Source organism: Mus musculus, chromosome 14 (genome assembly GCF_000001635.26).
Source record: "Mus musculus strain C57BL/6J chromosome 14, GRCm38.p6 C57BL/6J".
Classification (NCBI taxonomy): Eukaryota; Metazoa; Chordata; class Mammalia; order Rodentia; family Muridae; genus Mus; species Mus musculus.
This window is the reverse complement of record NC_000080.6, coordinates 57,846,304-57,867,822: the sequence shown is the minus strand read 5'-3', so window position 1 is coordinate 57,867,822 and position 21,519 is coordinate 57,846,304. Positions and strand designations below refer to the sequence as shown.

Here is a 21,519-nt window from a genome sequence, read left to right as displayed (position 1 = left end):
AAAGCAAAACTGTCAGAATTGATTTTTTAAAAAATTAGAAATTCCTAGTTATAAGACATCATGGAAGACCCTTGATTTGTTTGTTTGTTTGTTTGTTTGTTTGTTTTTGGTTTTTCCAGACAGGGTTTCTCTGTATAGATCTGGCAGTCCTGGAACTCACTCTATAGACCAGTCTGGCCTCGAACTCAGAAATCCACCTGTCTCTGCCTCCCAAGTGCTGGGATTAAAGGTGTACGCCACCACTGCCCAGCTAAGATCCTGTCTCAAAAGAAATAAACTAGAGGGAGGACTCCATGGTTTTTTTTGGGGTATTTTGTTGTTGTTGTTGTTGTAGTTGAGGTTTTTCGGTTTTTTTTTTTTTTGTCTTTTTGTGTTTGTTTTGAGTTTTGGCTTTGGGGTTTTTGTTTTTTGAGAGAAAGAGGAAGAACATGAAGTCAGTAGGGAATTGGGAGGGAGGACATAGGAGTTGGGAGGGACAAGAATATATGATAATGTATTTTATGAAAACTATTTTTAAGCTCCCCTCCCCCGCAAACAGACAGACACCTATGAGAGGATTATCTCATTGGGGAGGAGGTTGATAAGGTGGTGAACCTTGGTGAGTCTGAAGAGAATTTAGCACAGGTACTTGCCTTTTAAAAAGTGAAAAAAACCCAAAAACCCAATGGGACTGGAGAGATGACTCAGCAGATAAGAGCACTGGCTGCTTTTCCAGAAGACCTGAGTTTGGTACTGAAAACCCATGACAGATGGTGTCTCAAAAGTCTGTAATCTATCCCCAGAGGATCCGGTGTCTTTGGCTTCTGCCTACACTAACATGCATTCACCCACATACAGGCACACACCTACACATAATTAAAGGAAAAAAAAATTAAAACAATGAAAAGTGTGAGCAATGCTGTTTTTTTTTTTTTTCATTGAGGCATTTGGAAAGACAAACATGGGGCTCTCTGCCAGGGGTTTCACTGTAACTTGAGCATAGCAACCTTGTAAAAATTAAATTCTCTAGAACTTAGCTATGGTCAGAGAAGCTGCTTTTTGTATAGGGTGGTAGCAGTTACTGCAGAGACTCATAACTGGTCGAAATGCTGAGAAGAAATGATTTGTTGAGCGCTCATCTCTAAGTAGGGGCATCTGCATCACTCCCTCTATGGCTCAGGAGCACTGGGGGAAGAACAGGTGAAACAAATCTTGAGAGTGGAGGGAGCTGGACATGGTGCTGCATGCCTGTAGTCTCAGCATGTGGCAGGAGAGGCAGGAGTTCAAGGCTAGCCTGATCTGCAGCTCCAGTTCCAGGACAGCCATGGCTACACAAGAGAAACAAAGAAGGAAAAAGCAGCCTGGGGGGAAGGCTCAGCTGGTAAAGTGCTTGAGTAAAACTTGAATTCAGATCCTTAGCATATAAACTGAATATATACACATCACATTTGTATCTCCAGCACTGGTGCAGCAAAGGCAGGCGCCTGATTCATGGAAGCTTATTGGCTAACCATCCCAGCAAAAAAAAACGATGGGCTGAGTCCAGTAAGAGACTCTGCCTCAAAAAGTAGAGTGAAGAGTGATTGAGAAAAACACCTAGCACTGATCTCTGTCCTCTACACATGTGCACATACACCCACAAACAGAGCATTAGCAGACTTGTGCATACACCCACCTTGAGCACATATATATATATACACCATATATATACATGTTTACATATACATAAACATGCAAGTAGAGAAGAAAGACACTTGGCAGTAACTTACATTTATTTATAAATGTTTCATATTTACTTAGTTATATGTACTTATTTATATACATAGTTGCATAATTATTTTAATTTTACTTACATAATTGTTATAAAAAAGTTTGGTGTTACTAGGCAATCATTCTACCACCAAGCCATATTTCTCAGCCCTCAACATTTTTTTTAAACTGTGATTTATTAAGGATTTAAATTTCACCTGTAAAAGGCAAAGGTGCAAAAATCGTGGAGTTCCTGTGCTAAGCCGTCCTTAGTAGGAAGTGCTAATACTTTTCATCTGTAGGGTTTTTTGTTAAAGTGTACACGAAGTTAAGTTCGAAGTTTGTTTTGTTTTCATGTTTTTATTTGGGAGTCCTCCCCCTATTGCAGGTAAAACTTTTTCAAAGCACACTAGGTAAGAAGTACAAATGTAGTCGTTGTCTTTCTCCATCTAGTTCTACTTGTCAAACTCTGAGAAGGAGCGTTATGAGAAGGAGTTCAGCCAAGAAAGACAGCAAGACATTTTGAGAAGAGCGGCAAGAGACCTGCCTATCTACACCACATCAGCTTCAAAGGGTAAGAGAAGCAGGCTGGACTTTGAAAGGAGTTTTAAATGTGCATGTTTCTATTAGGATAGATCTGCTTGACTTGACTGACCACAATTTCCTGTTGACTGCATCTTGTGTGGTATTTCAGATGTAAGGCAACTTCTCAAAGGGGTTCAATGTGAATCTGGGTTTAGTTTGTCTTGTTGCCTGTTTTCACTCTAACACTCAGCCTTCTCTGCTAGAGCTTTCAAATCCTGTTCCTACTACACTGCCGTTTGAAAGTTCTGATTTAAATTTAACTATTGTATGTCAGTGTATAAATAAGAAATCAAGAAAGTGTGAAATATGGGGAGAAGTAAAGACAATGGGGAGAAAATTTACCAAGATACGAGTTTTGAGGCCAAGCTATGAACTCTGCTGGCTAGTTTTATGTCAACATGACACAAACTAGAATCATCAGAAAGGAGGGAACTTCAACTGAGAAAATGAGGTCAGGCAAGCCTGTAGAGCATTTTCTTAATTAGTGGTGGACGAGGAACCTAGCCCATTGTGAGTGGTTCCATTCCTAGGCTGATGGTCCTCGGTTCTATAAAAAAAAGCAGGTGGAGCAAGCCGGTAAGCAGCACCCTTACATGGCCTCTACATCAGTTCCTGCCTCCGGGTTCTAGCCATACTTGCGTTCCTGCCCTGACATCCTTCAGTGAACAGCGATGTGGAAGTGTAATCCAGATCCTTTCCTTCTGGCCTTGTGTTGATCAGGTGTTTCGTTACAGCAGTAGCAATCCTAACAAGCCCCATTCATTTTCCTGGTTCTAGCCTGCCTGTTTCCTCTGGGACACTGCCCCTCAGGGTCGATGAGACATTCTTCCCTTTACTTTGGTTTAACTCTCTGATAGAGAGGAGTCAGAGATGCTGTTGAGCTGGTCACTTTCTATACTAGAGGGAATTGTTTAAGTTATATAACTTGTTAATTGGTTCAGACAAGATAGTACCAGATTAATGGTTCCTTTGTGCTGAGGTGTACAGAACTCATTGAAGTTCACAATAACCCCATGGGGTAGATATTGTAGTCCCATGTGTACACGGGAAAGTAAGATACAGACCTGGGATAATCTTGTCACCATAATGAGGACCAGCCCAGGAAGCTGAGAGACCAGTGAAAAGCAGCAGAGGAACCAGAACCTAGGTTGGGAGTTATTGCCAGACTTCCTGACAGAAGCATGGGCTAGCCTTAAACTCCGATCCTCCTGCCTCGGCCACTGGAGGGCTGGGATGGAGTCAGGCATATTGCAGGCATTTGAGTGCAGTTATAAACATCTATATGGCCATTTATAGCATGCTAGCAGACTGCAGGAAAACCAACTGTGATCGCTCTGGGGGAGTCCTTGTACTGTGTGACTCAGGATGGCAGTAGATAATGTCAATGGACACAGGTTGAATTACTTGTTCAAGATCATCACAAGGCTGTATGTGAAGAAACAGGAATTGAATTCAAGTATTCTAATTTTGGAACCAAATGAACTTCTCAGGAACAGAGCACACAATCAAGGAGCTTACTGTTGTGGCTGTGTATAAACCCTGACTCAAAGTTTTAAACTGAGTATAGTGGTTCACACCTTTAATCCCATCAGACAGAGTATGAGGCTATCCTGGTCTTACATAATGAGTTACATTATTACATAGGTAGGCTCTGTCTCAAAAAACAAAACAAGGGCTGGAGAGATAGCTCAGGGGTTAAGAGCACTGACTGTTCTTCCAGAGATCCAGAGTTCAATTCCCAAAATCAATTCCCATTACAGCAATAGCAATCCTAACAAGCCCAATTCATTTTCCTGGTTCTAGCCTGCCTAGATGGCTAGATGGCTAGATGGTAGCTCACAACCATCTGTAATGGAATCTGATGCCCTCTTCTGGTGTGTCTGAAGACATTGACAGTGTATTCACATATATAAAATAAATAAAAACAAAACAAACAAAAAAAAAGAAACAGAGCAAGAAAAGTTTTAATTATCTGCAATATTTTAAGGAGTCTATTGGGATTCTAAAGATGGAAAACAGATGGTGGGTTGGAGACATGGCTCAGTGGGTAAGAGTGCTTGCCATGAGGACCTGAGTTTGAGTCTCTGACACCCACGTAAAAATCCCAGGATTGCAGTGTGTGCCTGTAACACTGCAGGGTGAGGACAGGAACTTCCTGTGAGCACCAGCCAGCCAGCCTAGCCAAAGCAGCAAGCTTCCTGCTCAGGATGAGATGCTGTGTCCAGGCAACGGAAGAGTTTTTCCTGGCCTCCATACAAGTGTGTACAACACTTATACCATACCACACACAGACAACACATGATAAATGATGCAACTTGCTTTTTACAGTACAGAATAAACACATCTCTTGAAGATAAAGCCTTCATTTTTCTTTATTAGTGCTGTGCAAGTCACTTAAACATTTGAAGCCCAAGTCACCTCAGTAGCCCCAGAAGGCACAGTTTGATGCTGCCGGCAGTGCAGTCTGAAGAGTTAGTTCTTTCAGAGGGCTCAAGGTCAGGCCAGGGTTTATGACTTATGCACAGAATTTCAGGATGGATCAGGATAAAGCAGAGTTGAAGTTTATTAAGAAAAAGTTTCCGGCAGGTAAGATGGCTCAAGCTGTTAAGACTGGTAGTTGCTGGGGCTGCAGAGATGGCTCAGCGGTTAAGAGCACTGACTGCACTTTCAGGGGTCCTGAGTTCAAATCCCAGCAACCACATGGTGTTTCACAACCATCTCTAATGGGATCTGATGCCCTCTTCTGGGGTCTGAAGACAGCTACAGTGTACTTAGATAAAATAAATAAATACATTTAAATTTAAAAAAAAATGCTGGCTGCTCTTCCAGAGGTTCTGAGTTCAATTCCTAGCAACCACATGGTGATTCACAACCATCTATAAAGGGATCTGATGCCCCCCCTCTTCCAGCATGTAGGAATACATGCAGGCAGAACACTCATACATTAAAAAAGTTAGTTTCATGGGGCTGTAGAGGGTGGAGGATGGGGTTAAGTGTTCCTGCTGCTTCTGTGGAGGACCTATGGGTTTGTCTCCCAGCATCAAACCAAACATCACGTTTGCTGGGAAATCACCTGTACCCATATGCATATCATCACAGAAACACATTACACATAATTAAAGGCAATCTCTTAAAACTTAGTATAGCTATACACTCGTGCTAGGGAGGGGCAGGCTTAGGATACACAATTTATATCTGAGATAAAAGTCTTCTAATTGGACAGAAAGGGGAAGTGTTGTGGATAGCCCTGGGGTTGCTTGTATGTTGATAGTAATTCTGCTCTCCTGGGAGGGGCTTTGGACAAGGAGTGAGTCATACTCAGGTGACTTCTTGTGAACCAATCCCCTGATGAATAAAGGAGCCAATCACTGGATGAGTAGGGGACTTCCGGTTGGAGGGGGAAAGAGAGGAAGAGGAGAGGGTTAGGTTATTTTGGATGGGGATAGCATGAGGACAAGATGTAATTGCTTGTGTCTCCCAGTTTCAATGGCGGATCAGTCAGAATTCGGATTTTAGTTGCTGTACCCTGCAAATGAGTTATTGTTTCTGAACTAAGTTTGTGTCTCATGGGTTTGCCAGATGTGCACCACAAAGACAGCCATGGCTATACAGAGAAACAAAGAAGGAAAAAGCAGCCTGGGGGGAAGGCTGGGTCTGGCAAGGTAGCTATCAGCCAGTGGAAACTTAGCAAGCTGGGTAGAGACCATGGGGAGCTCTGGGCCAGAGAGTCTCCATGAGATAAAAACAGGTCAGCCATTGCCTGCCAGTGCATACATAGCTGGCCAGCCCACTGAGGCAGAGCCTTACCAGCACAACTGTGGGAAGGTGCCTGGTTCCTGCAACAGATAGCCTAAGAGGGGATTCCAGGCATCTTTTCAGCCTATCTTCATTTCTGGCACATTTTATCAACAAAGCTGCACCTTGGATTCCTTTGGTTTTTCGAGACAGGGTTCTCTGTGTAGCCCTGGCTGTCCTGAAACTCACTCTGTAGACCAGGCTGGCCTCAAACTCAGAAATCCACCTGCCTCTGCCCCCCCAGTGCTGGGATCAAAGGCGTGCTCCACCACCACCCAGCTGCACCTTGGATTCTTAAGATTTCAGAAGGATTTGACATTTTGCCCCAGCACATCCCAGGAGCCCTCTGTCAGAGTTCATTATTCACCTGGGCATGTGCCTTTCTATTCATTGTCTGTCTGTCCAGTCAGAGCCATTTTTGTGTTTCTAGCTTTGGAAGGATACTTGTACTTTAATGAGTTGTTTGAACCTTCAAACTCATAGAAAACAGATTTCCATTTAAAATCTAGTGTCATGGAAGCAGGAGACAGGTTTGCAGGTGGGCAGTATTTGCCATGTATAGGAACTCTGATGAACACCCTAGCCACACTCTGCTGCATCTTTCCTCAGTACTGTCCTTGTCTGGCTGCTCTGTACAAAAACTGCAGCTGTTTCATTAGCTTCAACTGCTCATTTATTAAGCATTGTTTTGTTTCTTTCTCCCATTATCCCTCCTTTAGACAGGGTTTCACCATGTAGCCCTAAAGCTCATCATAATCTACCTGTCTCTGCCTTCCAAGTGCTGGATTAAATTCTTGCAATACCACAGCTGACTGCAACCCATTGTTCTTACAGGGCCTGCCACGCAGATCTGTGCACAGCTGTCACAGATAGAGTGGAGAGAGGATGTAGAGGAAAGGGAACATGAGGAGCGAGCTTAACTGCTTTCCGATCCTGAGTGTACTAAACACGTAGCCTTATGTTTCTGTTTCCTGTGTGGACTCAGCATTATTGGCACCATCTTCAGGGTTCTGTCTTTTCCTTAATGGGATATGTATTTTATGTGGAAAATTCTTGTTTTGCAGAATAGTATGCCATACAGATATACCATGAAGTATAAGGCCATTTTCATCTATAAAATGATTCTTGGGGATTGGAGAAATAGATGGTTCAGCAGTTAAGAGCTCTGGCTGATTTTTCAGAGGACCCAGGTTCAATTCCCAGCTCTCAACTGCCTGTAATTTCAGTTCCTTAAGGATCTGATGCCCTCTTATGGCCTTCAAGGCCACCAAACACAAACCAGTTTTACAGAACATACATTCACGCAAAATACACCCAAAAAAAGACAAAATTCAAAAACCAAAAATAAAGACAACAACAATAACAACAAACCCCAGAAAATCTTCCTCGTATTTCATTATTTAAAATAGCTGTAATAAGTATCCTAATTTGTCTTTTCGTTTGTTTGTTTGTTTGTTTGTTTTGTTTTTCGAGACAGAGTTTCTCTGTGTAGCTCTGGCTGTCCTGGAACTTACTCTGTAGACCAGGCTGGCCTCGAACTCAGAACTCCACCTGTCTCTGCCTCCCAAGTGCTGGGATTAAAGGCTTGCGCCACCACTGCCTGGCCTAATTTGTCACTTTAAAAAAAATTTATTTTTTTATTAGGTTTTGGTATGTGTATCTGCTTGTAGGCTTGTATACTTGGAGGCCAGAGGTCTGGAGCTGAAGTTATAGATGGTTTGGAGCCACTTGACATGTGTGCTGGGAACTTAACTTTGATCCTCTGTAAGAGCAAGCAGTTTTCTAATGGCAGACTGTTACTTCTAAATAGAATCTTTATTTTTCAAAACAGTGTTTCATTTTGTTTCCTCTGAAGTTTCCTGTATCCCAGACTGGCCTCAAACTTCCCAGTGTAATTATTTGCTCATGACCTTGAACTTGTGCAGGCCTGCATGTCTTGTACATGCAGTGGTATGCTTCAGATCTTAGGCTTTGTGCATGAATGCTAGGCTGGCATTGTTCCATGTGCACTGCATCCTCAGTCTCTAACCCTTTGTTTTCTCAGATGCTGTAAAGTTGGACTACTGCCCTTACTGTCTGATGTCATTGTCTAATATGCTATTTATTTTTGCCTGTTAGTCCCTAGAGTATAGAGTGTATAAGCTTCACAAAGCAGGGATTTTTGTTTAGAATACCTGGCACATAGTAGGTGATCAGTGTCTTTTGAACAGTAGGATGTGAATTAGGTAATAGTGTAACATGTATTAGAATTTATTTATAAAGAAGTTTTCATTTTTATTCCAGAAATGCATTGTCATTGGTCTAGGGTAGGGGTGGATGCAGACAGGAGGTATTTAGAGGGGCTTTAAATAAAGCTGTTTCAAAACTTCAAAATCAGAATGCTTAAAATGCCTCTTAAGTACATCAATAAGCTGTTATAGACACTATGCTATATCACCAAGCATTGGGCTTGGGACTCTGGACTGGAGTTCTTGCCTGGTTCTGTTATTAATCATGGCATTTGGCCTTCTTCGAGTCACCTACTTTGCATCTACTTTATTTAGTTTGAAAGCTTCTGAGAGGATACATCATGTAGTCCCCTTTCTTTTGACATTTTGAGAAGCTCTCTGGTGTACTCTGGTATTTTTAAACTAATCACTGTTAGTTTCCAGAGTATATTTTGAAAATCAAGCTTTATAAAAATGAGTTAAGTTTACACATTGTCTTAGTTTGGGTTTTATGGCTGTGAAGAGACACCATGACCACAGCAACTCTTACAAAGGCAAACATTTCATTGTTGCTGCTTTTCAGTTTGAGAGGTTCAGTCCATTATCATCATGGTGGGAAGCATTGCATCATGCAGGCAGACATGGTGCTGGAGAAGGCCCTGACAGTTTTATATCTTGATCCACAGGCAGCAGTAATGAATGAGCCACTAGACCTGGTTTTGAGCTTATGAGACCTCAAACCCCACCCTCTAGTGACACGCTTCCTCCAACAAAGCCACAACAACTCCAACAAGGCCATGCCTCCTAATAGAGCCACTCTCTGTGGACCTTTGGGGACCATTTTTATTCAAACCACCACACACACCTTTGAGTTTCTTCTTTTTTTTTCTCTCTCTAGCTATCCGATATTGTGAAAAATGTCAGTTGATTAAACCTGACCGAGCCCATCACTGCTCAGCATGTGACAGGTGAGTGCTACTCAGTTTGCTTTCTTAGTGCCACCCTAGTCCTAGGTAACAGACAGACATTACATGCTTCCTCATACTTAGCAAAGCCATTTCATCTTTTCCTGTCACTTGATGTTAATATAGAACTATCATAAATGATTATGTAAGCTAAAATATACTAGAAGAGATTCTCTGCTGGTTGAATAGAATTTTAATTTTAAATAAGCTCTCTGTACTGTGCTTCATGTGATGTTAAGGAGCCAGTGGCTACAGCCGCCTTGTAAAGTATGATTGATTACTTCTTGAATTAGAGACCATGATAGTTTCTTGTTTTTGTTATCAATGTTGATATGAAAAAAATCAATGAAGTAAATACTATAATTGTTTTTATCTGCCATCACTTCCATTTTAAGCCTTGTTTTCATGTGAGAAGTTAGTTTAAAACCCTGACTAATCCAAGCCGCTTAGACAAGCTGTGCTACTTTCTGGGTATTAGGCTTATCATTCTTACATTATTTGTGAGATCTGTAGTTGGTTGCTGGAATTTTAACTCCAGACCTCTGGAAGAACAGTCAGGGCTCTTTACTGCGGAGGTAGCTCTCAGCTCTTAGCTGATGTTTCAATTGGGCCTTTGTAATGTACCAGAAGTCATCCCCACATCTGAATAATAAGATGTCATTGGTCTGGTCCAGTGAGCTAGATGCACTGGACTGACTTCACAGTGTAAAAACCTTGTGACTGTTTACCCGTGGAGGTGCTTACAGAATCTCAAAAGTTACCTGATGTTTCTAGGTTGCCTCATAAGATTTAGTTATAAGGGAATATTTTTAAATTCAGTAAAATAATGAGAAACTAGAATCACAATTTTTCTGTATGAATTTTCGTATGCTTGCTTCCTAGATGTGTTCTTAAGATGGATCATCACTGTCCATGGTATGTATGAAAAATAGTAGACATTGCCTAAACCAAGGGGGCCAGGGTTGGGCATCAGAAGCAGGAATTGAAAATGATTTTTTTTTTCTTAGTAATCCCTTTTTTAAAATCTCGTGATGCTGTTTTTTAACTCCAGAGTCCCAGCACATTCTAAGCACGTGCTCTGTACAACTGAAACCAACCATACACCCAGCTCTAATATTCCTATATTTGATTCAGTTCAATTATTTATATTTGAGCTCAATTAAATTACTAATATATACATAAACATACACACATGTATATATAATAGGGATCTATATTTTTTTCTTTAAAAATACCTTCTGATAAATACATAATTCAGATGTTGATATGTTAAAAGTTAACATTAGAGTTGCAAAATTTATATGTTAATTTAAAACATATCCATAGTTAAGGTAGTGTGTTTTCTACTTTTTGTTTGTTTGGTTGGTTTTAGTTTTGGTTTTTCGAGACAGGGTTTCTCTGTGTAGCCCTGGCTGTCCTGGAACTCACTTTGTAGACCAGGTGGCCTCGAACTCAAAAATCCACTGCCTCTGCCTCCTGAGTGCTGGGATTAAAGGCGTGTGCCACCATGCTGGGCTTTGTTTTCTATTTCTTACTTGACCTATTGCCAAGTAATGATGACATAAAGCTTTCTGGTCCTCTTTTTCCTTCCTATGACTAAAAGGCAGACATTAATCTACTGTCTTAGCCATGTCTGTGAGGTTAGTAACATCAAGTATATTCCTACTTCTGTAAGCTGCCAGAATTTCCACATCTCACAGATGAGACAGCTTCAAACGTCCTTCTCCCACAAGCCTGAGACCACATTTGCATTCTGATTCTGTGCTTATGCTTTGTCTTCTTTTTATAATGTTACTTTCTGTATTCTTCCAGGGTGAATAACTGTGTGGGATTTACTAATTACAAATTCTTCATGCTGTTTTTGTTGTATTCTCTACTATATTGCCTTTTTGTGGCTGCAACAGTTTTAGAGTATTTTATAAAATTTTGGACGGTAAGTCTTTTTTTTTTGTCTTAAACATATGTAAAAGATATGTATTTGAAAGAGTCACTTAGTACTTTTTATAAGTAGATCAGATTAGATTTTATAATGGTGCAGTCAGGACTATACTTTCCTTCATATAAATTGCATGTGTACTTGTAAATACGTGTTTATTTCATAGACTACAGGTGTCTCTGTGATGCAGATTGCCAAAAGAGCTGTTTTAAAGAGGTCACTACTTTCACTTGACTTGATAAGGCTCAGAATGATATCCTTGGGCCAGACTAATACTTGCTTCCTGTTTGCATACTTTTTAAAAAAGATTTATTTATTTATTTATTTATTATAAGTACTAAGTACACTGTAGCTATCTTCAGACTCACCAGAAGAGGGCATCAGATCTCATTACAGATGGTTGTGAGCCACCATGTGGTTGCTGGGATTTGAACTCAGGACCTTCAGAAGAATAGTCAGTGCTCTTAGCTGCTGAGCCATCTCTCCAGCCCTTTTTCTCAGAATTTAAAAAAAGATTTATTTTTATTTTGTGCATTTGGATGCTTTGCCATATACATAGATGCACCAGGTATGTGCCTGATTCCAGCAGAGGCCAGAGCAGGGTGTCAGATCCTCTGGAAGTAGAGTTACAGGAGATTGTGAGCTGACATGTATGTTCTGGGAGTTAAACCTGGGTCCTCTTCAGGAGCAGCCAGGCTCTTAAACAGCTGAAATGTCTCTCCAACCCCAACTTCTCAGATTTTTTAAAAATAGCAAGTAGTTGAAAATAATCAAATGTTTTAACAACAAGGGACTAAAGTTTGATTTATCTGTGAGAGGAAAGCATACAGAAACAAGCACCCAGTAGGGCGGTAACCGGGAGTGACCTCTGGACTATGCTGTGAACAAGGAACAAGGCATACGGGAGTGCAAATAGTATGTGATGGTGTCTGGGGAAAAGTAACCTGTGAGTGTGTCCTGGCCTCTCTGGAAATGTTAGAGAGCTGCTGACAGTGCTCTCTGCTCAGAAGGGCCGACAGGAGAAGAGACCTGCTGATTCTTGTTCTCTTAGGAGTGTTAGGTACCATTGCAAATGCTTATCTATTCAGAATATGTGATCAAGTTAAAACCTTTTTAATTTGTAAATTTATATTCTTGAGGGGAAAATAACTACAAAAGTGTAAAAAGAACTCTATCTTAGAAGTAGTTATTAATAACATTTTCTTGGTATTTGATTTTTATATGTTTATGTGCTATTGATATAATTTAGAAGTAACTTTAAAATATATATTCTACCCTTTCATTAAATCTTTAAATATCTGGATATACTTCATCTATTTTGCCCCCTGGTGTCATCATTCCCATTAAATATAGGCTCAGTCCTTACTGTCACACTGCTGAACCCAGTATCCAACCTTCAGTTGGTAATTACTCTGAGTTCTTGTAGAAGCAGGCAGATCTATATAACTATATATTCTTATAATTTAAACTCTATGAAGGCAAGAAATTTTTTCCTTTTCATCAGTAGAACATCTAGGATGTTACCTGGCACCCAACACAATAGGTGTTTAATAAATGTTTGCTGAATAGTAAAATAGCCAAAGGAAGTTAGCTTAGGTTGCTCTTTCAATTGTGAAATCTGGAATAATACTAACTGCACAGAAGTGATAGGTTAAATTAATGTAAACATGTTCCAAATGAAAAGCATCCAGTAGATGTCTGTCTGTCTGTCTGTGTGATGGTCTTAAATTAGCCAATCTAATCTAGAACTCACCATGTAACCTAAGCAGGCAGTCCTCCTGCCTCAGCCTTTGGTTTTATTTTTCTCATTGTATGTCTCAACCTATTCCTGTCCTAACCATGTCTGTGTCCTGATGCCATGTTTTTATACTCCTTTTTTAAAGTGTAGCTACCGCCTGTTGACTTACAATCAGAGTACTTAACTTTGTTAACTCTGCACATGTAAGACTGTGCTTATTATTCATAGCCATATCTTTTTATGAGCTCGATCTTTTGTCTACTTTTTCTGATTAGTTTTATTTTCAAGATTTATTATGTGTATAGTCTTCTGGCTGCATGTACACCTGCAGGCAAGAAGAGATATCAGATCTCATTACAGATGGTTGTGAGCCACCATGTGGTTACTAGGAATTGAACTCAGGACCTCTAGAAGAGCAGCCAGTACTCTTAACCTCTGAGCCATCTCTCCAGCTCCTTTCTGATAGGTCTTTGTTTCCATAGAAAAGATACTGATCTTTATTCATGATCTTGGTATAGATGAGACTTTCTTTAGTAAAATATAGACATCTCCAGCGATAAAAACAAAGTTCATAATTTAGGCAGCACTAAAATTGGCACAGTTTCTCCTACCAGGAGCCACTGTGCATCTATAGACCTGTACTCTGTTGGCTGAGACAGGTTTGCCTGGGCCCAGGCTGTAGACAGCTTTTGCCACATAGCACAGCAAAATCTCCTGGGTGAAAGGCAGCCACAGTGTTCATGCCTATCGTAGTCAGGGTTTCTATTCCTGGACAAAACATCATGACCAAGTAGCAAGTTGGGGAGGAAAGGGTTTATTCAGCTTACATCTCCAAACCACTGTTCGTTGCTAAAGGAAGTCAGGACTGTAACTCAAGCAGGTCAGGAAGCAGGAGCTGATGCAGAGGCCATGGAGGGATGTTTCTTACTGGCTTGCTTCCCCTGGCTTGCTCAGCCTGCTCTCTTATAGAACCCAAGACTGCCAGCCACAAAGGGGCCCTCCCTCCTTGATCACTAATTGAGAAAATGCCCCACAGCTGAATCTCATGGAGGCATTTCCTCACCTGAAGCTCCTTTCTCTGTGATAACTCCAGCTGTGTCAGGTTGACCCAAAGCCAGCCAGTACAATGCCCCTAACATTCTTCAGTGTCTTCCTGGCACTGGCTCCTTGAAGATACTCCTCGTCCTCTGACTCTTGCTGAAAAGTTTCCGTTCACGTTTAGCTTGTATCTTCTAAACACATTTTGTTTTTCTCAAAGTTTGCTATTTTTAAGCTCTTTTCGTTCATGTTTCTGGCTGCTCTCTGATATGAGACTGTTTCCTTCTCGCACCTTTATTGTTTACATTTTCACAGTTAAACCGTGATTTGGCAGAGGAATAACTGTGGCATACAAATATGTCCATGTATACTATTTCTAACACCTGGAAAATTTTAAGATGTATATGCGTTTTCTTATTATCCAGCTCTGGTGAGGCCCACAGAGCTAGAGCCTATTGCTACTGAGAAGATAATTACTCAAAGGCCCCAAAGAGAACAGACACAAGGCCTAGTAGAAGTGTGGTTGGTTATTCAGGGGGATCGGTGAGTGCAAGAGCTTTTGGAGTCTAAAAAGCTTTAGGATTAGCCAGTTTGAATAATCTCAATGGATTCTTGGATGACTAAACTAGAGGATACTGCTTCCTGGTGGGAGTGGCCACAGGAATGGCAGGCTTGGAGTTTAGGCTCTGGATTGATTAGCATATGAAAGTTGCCCTCTTGGAGTGATGAGTTCTTGTCTAAGTACTGGCCAGCTTGTGAGGGCCGTATCTGTCCAAGTCAGTGAAGCACCAAGATCCCAGAGTGCCTGTACAAGAAGAGAAGGAGCCATGGTTGTACAGAGGGTTGTTGTTACTGCAGTTATCAGGGTGAGAAGCTGAGATTGGAGAAATTAAGTAGCACCCAAGGTCACATACTTCATAGCATAGAAAACTGGAATTTAAGGTCAGAGCTGTATTGCAGAGTCCAGGTACTTCTCAAGGTCACTTGTCAGTTAAAGCAGTGTACAGCACCGAGTCATGGAACACAGTTATGTCTAGGAAATATCTTTATATTTTAGAGATTTTACTAAAATACTGTAATTGAGGGAGCCTGGAAAGAAGATGGCTCATTGATTTAGACCACTTGTTGCTCTTACAGAGGGAACCCCATATCTACATGCTGGCTCACATCCACTTAAAGTCACGAACACGGTTTTCTTACATAGGTGTACACAAAACCCACTCATTAAAATCAATTCCTTAAAAATGTGGGTTTTTAGACTTTGAGCAAACTTCATCTGGCATCCTCTGCACACCTTTCATCCCAGCACTCAGGAAGCAGAGCAGGTGATCTCTCTGAGTTTGAAGCCAGTCTGGCCTACAGACTGAGTTCCAGAGTAGCTGGAACTGTATGTGAGACCTTGTCTCAAAAACAAGAACCCGATCAGCTTCTGCTCAGGGATAGATTGTGAGCATCTGGGCCTTGGCCCTTCAGCAGCATCAGGGGATGCAGCCTAGCACTGTCCAAAGAAAGTGCTTCCTCGTGGACTTCCACAGAAACAAGTTTCAGACAAATCAGAGTTAGTGAGTTTACTGAGTAGAGAGAAGATATAGTACATACATGCATAAGAATAGCAGTTCTCAACCTGTGGGTCATGAATATCAGATATCAGTCAGATATTTACATTATGATTCATAACACTAGCAAAACTATAGTTACAACATAGCAACAAAAATACTTTTATGCTTGGGAATCACCACAATAAATATGAGGAACTGTATTAAAGGGTTACAATATCAGGAAGGTTGAGAATCACTGCTTTACAGTTAAGCACTGGTGGTGAAAGATGGTCAGGAAATCACATCGCGCTCTCAAGGTGTGGATGTGGGTTCTCCAGGGTTACATGTAGATAGCCTTGTGATGGTTGCTTGTGATTTTGTGGCTAAGTTACATTATTTGAAAGATGTAATCTAGAAGAGTTTAAGATGAAGCCAAGTTGAAAACTTTGCTAGAGTTTAATTAGTAAGACAAAACTGAACTAGCTTAGTTACTACTCTTAAAGAACATGCTTCTGTGCGCTTGAAGCTAATGTGGTTTCCATTGCAAGTTGTAGGCCAGCCAGAGAACCACATGGTAAGACCCTGCCTCTAAAACCAAAATGAAATCTTAAGAGTAGTTTTTGACGTGTACTTTTTTAGACTTAGGGCTGACAGGAGAGTGCTAATACAGATAAATTCAAGGTCACAAACATTGTGTCCAAAATATGCAAAGTTTTAAACATCTTTTGCTGAGGTAAATCTCCAACCCAAATATTCCCTGACAATGAAAACACGACTCAGTTAATATGAATACATCCTGTGCACCTAGATTGGGCAGATCTACCGCTACACTGCCATCTTCCACATCTATGAGACCCCTTAGAACTTGCAGTTTCTCCAGGCCATGTGCTTCTGCTCCACTTGTCTTCCTCCTCCTTCTCCACGTCCTCTCCCTCTTCCATTTTCTTCACCTTCCACTCCACCTTCCCTTTTATCTGCCCAATCATCAGCTCTCCTTTATTTTACAACTTAAGGTGGGAAGCAGGTTTACAGGAAATCACCTGAGTGCTGACTCATTCCTTGTTCACAACCACTCACTGGAGAACAGAATTAACATCAAATATAATTAGCCCCTGAGCTATTCACAACAATCTTTGTTTGAGAGTAAGAAAGACAAGCCTCTGTTGGTAAAGTTTCTGGACTCTCAGTACAGGGTGAAAACTGGACCTCGGGGTTAAGCAGCCAATCTACCTTCCCATACCTGGGCACTTGAAATAGAGTAGATTGCATATTAGAGTGAGTGCACACGATGGGGCTCACGGTGAAGGGAAGATATGAACCAAGGCAGAAGGGAACTGGTAGATGTTTGAGGGAAGGAAGAGCTTTAAGTCTATAGGTGTTACTGGAGTGTCTTGGCTACACTCAGGGAACCTTTTCTCTGTGTATTCTTGTCCTGGAACTCAACTGTAGGCCAGGCTAGACTCAGAAATCTGCCTACTTCTGCTTCCCAAGTACTGGGATTAAAGGTGTGCACTACCACCACCCAGCTCCTAGGGATCTTTTTATAACTAAATTAAACTCAGGAAGGATACTAAGGGAAAGCCCAGGATTCTGGTAGGGCTAAGTGATAGAGGGACCTTCGAGATCTCTGGTGTTAGAAGAGTGAGTGTGCGTCTTGTGTCTGTCTGTCTCCAGAAAAGTGGGAAAAAGTGACATGCTATGACTTGTAAAAGCTTCTGGTTGCTGAGCTGAGTCAGAGGCTGCCACTGTCTCCCCAGTGAGACAGGCAGCAGTGAAGTTGCTGAGTCATCAGGTCTCATTTCTAGAACCACTAAGAACCCAGAGGTTCAAGAGTTACATACAGATGTATGTCATAAATGTTAATTAGTTCTTTTAGACACGAGTGTCTTTTATAATTAGATGGGAAAGTGCATGTTTAGAGGGGCTCTGAGATGTGCTTGAAGAGAGAAATGTTTATACTTGTTTTTTCTTACTTTTTGGGAAAATGTAGATCCTAAATTAGAGGGCAGCTTCTTATATTCTTTCCAAATGCACACAGCTGATAAAGCTTAGTTTCCAGGATAAGGATTTTATAACTTAATTTTCTTAATGCATTGTCTTTGTTTGCACAAGCTTTGCCGCAGGAAATCTACAGAGAATTGCCCAAAGGTAAAACACATTGTTGCCATGACATTCTCATAATCTTTTACAGAGTGAATGTATATAATTAAAATTTGCTCTACAATTGGCAAGATAGACTATTTACTGTGTTTTAAATGTGTAGTGGTTTCTCTGGGGAAAAAAGAGAGGTATCAGAATAATGCAAGATTGTGGGGGAAATGATGTTCAGTGATGCAGCTTTTGAGGCCACAGATTCAATCTCCAACACACACACACACACTAACAGATTTTCAGTTAAGTCTGTGTGTAGTGTGTTATGTGTGTGGTATATGCACATGAGTGTGCAGGTGCTCACACATGTGGGAGGACATATTGGATGTCTTCCATTTGCACTTTAGTGCCTTGAGTCAGGGCCTCCCACTGAAGCAGAAGCTCTCTGACTAGGGAGCTTTCTTGGTCTGCCTCTCTCCGACCTTTACATGGGTGTGAGTAGCCATTCCCACTACTTATGTGAGTGCTTCCAGAAAAAATACCTATACCCTCCTAGCTTTCTAACTCCTTTGTTAAACACTTTTTGTTTTAAATTAAAAATTTTAAATTATAGTTGTGCGTATGATGTGTGTACATGCATGCAGGCACACGTGTGGAGGTAAGAGGTTACGTTTGGAAGCCAGTTCTCCTTTAAACATGGGTTCTAGAGATAGAATTTGGGATGTTGGGCTTGAACAAGCATATTTTAACCTCTTGAGCCTTCTTGCTGCCCCTTTGGTCAGAAATTAAAAAAAATAAAACGGCTCACGTGCGTGAGTGAATTCCATAGACAGGTTTTTTGTTTGTTTGTTTTGTTTTTTTCGAGACAGGGTTTCCCTGTGTAGCCCTGGCTGTCCTGGAACTCACTCTGTAGACCAGGCTGGCCCGGAACTCAGAAATCCACCTGCCTCTGCCTCCCAAGTGCTGGGATTAAAGGTGTGCACCACCACACCCAGCCCATAGACAGATCTTTTGAGCTAGAGTTGTAAGTAGTTGTGGACCATTGAGGTAGGTGCTGAGAACCTCTGGAAAAGCAGCCAGAACTCTTTTTTTTTTTTTTTTCTTTTTTAAGATTTATTTATTCATATGAGTACACACCATTGCTCTCTCGACACACCAGAAGAGGGCATCAGATCCATTACAGATGATTGTGAGCCACCATGTGGCTGCTGGGAATTGTACTCAAGACCTCTGGAAGAGCACAGTCAGAGCCCCCCCCCTTTTTTTTTTCTTAAAAAGAAGTCATCTCTCCAGTCTGTTGTAGTTACCCTCAACCCCGCCCCCTTTTTGAGATAGGGTCTCTCTCCTTGTACTCCTGGCTATCCTAATATGTAGATCAGGATACATTCCAAAGTGCCTCAGACTCACAGAAGTTGTCCTGCCTCTGCCTCCCAAGTGCTGGCATTAAAGGTATGTGGTACCATACCTAGCCCATTAACTAGTTTTTAAATTAAGTAGGGCGACCTGTTGTGAAAGCCTAGGAGACCTGCCAATACAGTTTTTGTTGTAGTATGCCTCGGCCTACATGAACCGGGTATTTCTGGAAGGCAGGCTGGGGCTGAAAGAGACTAGACTGTGAGAGAAATAATACGGCCAAGACAAGTTTTCTCTGATCAAGGCCCGAGAGTTTACTAAGAGACTGTGCTTAAAAGGGGGAAGGTCCCCCGCGCCCGCCCCGAGTCCTTGGTGCTTTGTCGCCATGCTGTTGCTTATTCAGGAATGTCTCAGGAAGACAGGTTCAGCCTCTCTGAGGGTAGCAGCATCTTGAAGAAGAGCAGGGCAGTTGTCACTTCAAAAGAAGCCAGCCAAGTCGGAAAGCTGCACTGCAGGTGGCCCCACCTCAGTGGCAACAAGGTCTGTACCAGACCGCTTCAGGCTGGGGGAGGCTACAGGTTTTGAGACAGTCTCGTGTGTCCCAAGATGACCTTGAATTTACTGTACAGTCAAAGAAGACCTTGAACTTCTGGTCCTCCTGCTTCTTTTTTTTTTTTTTTTTTGGTGTTTTTTGAGACAGGGTTTCTTTGTGTAGCCTGCCTCTGCCTCCCAAGTGCTGGGATTAAAGGTGTGTCCCACCACGCCCGGCTGGTCCTCCTGCTTCTTATTCTTGAGTACTAGAACTACAGGGATGCACCACCATGTCCAGTTTCCTGTCTTGCTAGGGGCTGAACCTAGGACTCCATGAATACTAGGCAAACATTTTTTTCTGACTGAACCATACCTCCAGCCCTTTTATGGTTTTATTTTAAGAGCAAATATTTGAAGGCTTCTTCCTAGCCATATTTCTGTAAGAAGGAATGACAGAAACTGTTCATTCTTCAATACCTTATGGCAACTCTTACAAATGACAGTTACCTACACAGACTCCCGAGAAAAAGAAACAAGGTTGAGAAGGTGGGCATCAGCACATCTAAGAACAGGGGCAGCTTGGAGGAGAGACACGCAGAAGTAGAACTGAATATATCACATTCCACTTGTTTTTAATGCATATATAATAAAGGAAATGGAAGTACTCATGTTCCTCTGGATGTTGAGGGAAATCTGAATATGTATATAGGGTGTCAAAAAAAATTGCTAGGGAAAGAGTCCATCTTCTCATTTTATGGCTGAATTATTAGGTGTTTAATGACTTTAAATTATTTATTTACTTATTTACTTTATATTAATAAATAAATATGTGTATGGGTGGATATTTGCCTGCCTTTATATCTGTGTACCATGTAAGTACATGCCTGGTGCCCCCAGAGGTCAGAAGAGGGTGTTGGATCTCCTAGGACTGGAATTGCAGACAGTGGTAAGATGCCATGTAGTGCTGGGAAGAACAGTCAGTGCTCTTAACCCTGAGCTGTCTCTCCAGCCCCTAGGGACAGTTTATAAATTACTGGAGTGTTTATGGGCTCAGCCTGCTATGATGGACCCATTGTTTGCTTCTGTAGTCATTGTTTCAGAAAACATGGTCTTATTTTATTACTCTTCAGGTATGACTTTTTTTTTCTTTTTTTTTTTTTTTTTTGGCGGAATCAGTCTTTATGAAGAACCAGAATAAGTTGCACTTTAGAGATTCAGTATCCTTACAATTAACCCTTCTTTCTTCTTTCCTCAGAATGAACCAACAGTTTTAAATTTCCCCAGCGCAAAGTTCCACGTACTGTTCCTTTTTTTTGTGTCTGCAATGTTCTTCGTCAGTGTGCTCTCACTATTTAGCTACCATTGCTGGCTGGTTGGAAAAAATAGAACGACAATAGGTAAATAGACTAAAGTATATGTTGCTTTTTAAATGACCACAAATGAATGTGGATTGAATGTATAGAAAGATGGTAGTAGGTGATAAAGAGATGAAGAGTAATAGTGTGCTTAAACTTGACTGTGTTGGGAACAGTGGGTGTGTAAGGCTGGTGTTGAAGAGAAGTGCAGGAGTGACTGTATGTATAGGACTTCAGTAATGTGTTATATAGCAAAGTTTATGGTTTATACATTATAAGTAAAAGCTATTATTCTGAATGATAGACAGATTCTCATGTGTTAAGGTAGTTCACTCTCAGACCCAAACCATTTTAAATCCTCAGTTTGTTTTCTTGCTTGGACAGAGCAGCATACTCCTGTGTATTCTTGACCCCACAGACACAGCCTGACTGGCATATGTTCTAAAGGTTGACTTAGAATTTCTGTTGCTGTGAAGAGACACCATGACCACAGCAACTTTTATAAAGGAAAACATGAAATTGGGGCTAGTTTACAGTTTCAGAGATTTAGTTCGTTATTGTTTTAGCAGAAAGCATGGCGGCGCATAGGCAGACATAGCTGAGAATTCTATGCCTGGATTGGAAGAGAGAACAACACTGGGCCTACTCTGAGCCTCTGA

The 21,519-nt window shown here is 41.3% G+C and overlaps 1 protein-coding gene across 13 annotated transcripts in view; it reads left to right on the top strand.

Moving 5' to 3' along the window:
* Positions 1-21,519, top strand: part of Zdhhc20 (zinc finger, DHHC domain containing 20) — a 58,130-nt gene that overhangs the window by 23,009 nt on the left and 13,602 nt on the right. For 7 of the 13 annotated variants that reach the window (XR_001781166.2, XR_003950907.1, XR_003950908.1 and 4 more), the window contains exons 4-8: positions 2,182-2,302; positions 9,214-9,283; positions 10,163-10,195; positions 11,093-11,213; positions 20,761-20,902. Coding sequence is in view for 8 of the 13 variants with exons in the window: in NM_001360098.1 (NP_001347027.1) it covers positions 2,182-2,302; positions 9,214-9,283; positions 10,163-10,195; positions 11,093-11,213; positions 20,761-20,902 (487 nt within the window). In the remaining 5 variants the exon portion in view is untranslated. Of the gene's footprint in view, positions 1-2,181; positions 2,303-9,213; positions 9,284-10,162; positions 10,196-11,092; positions 11,214-17,642; positions 17,679-20,760; positions 20,903-21,519 lie in introns of all 13 variants that reach the window. The other 6 variants (XR_001781165.2, XR_003950906.1, NM_001360097.1 and 3 more) reach the window with 1 other exon arrangement.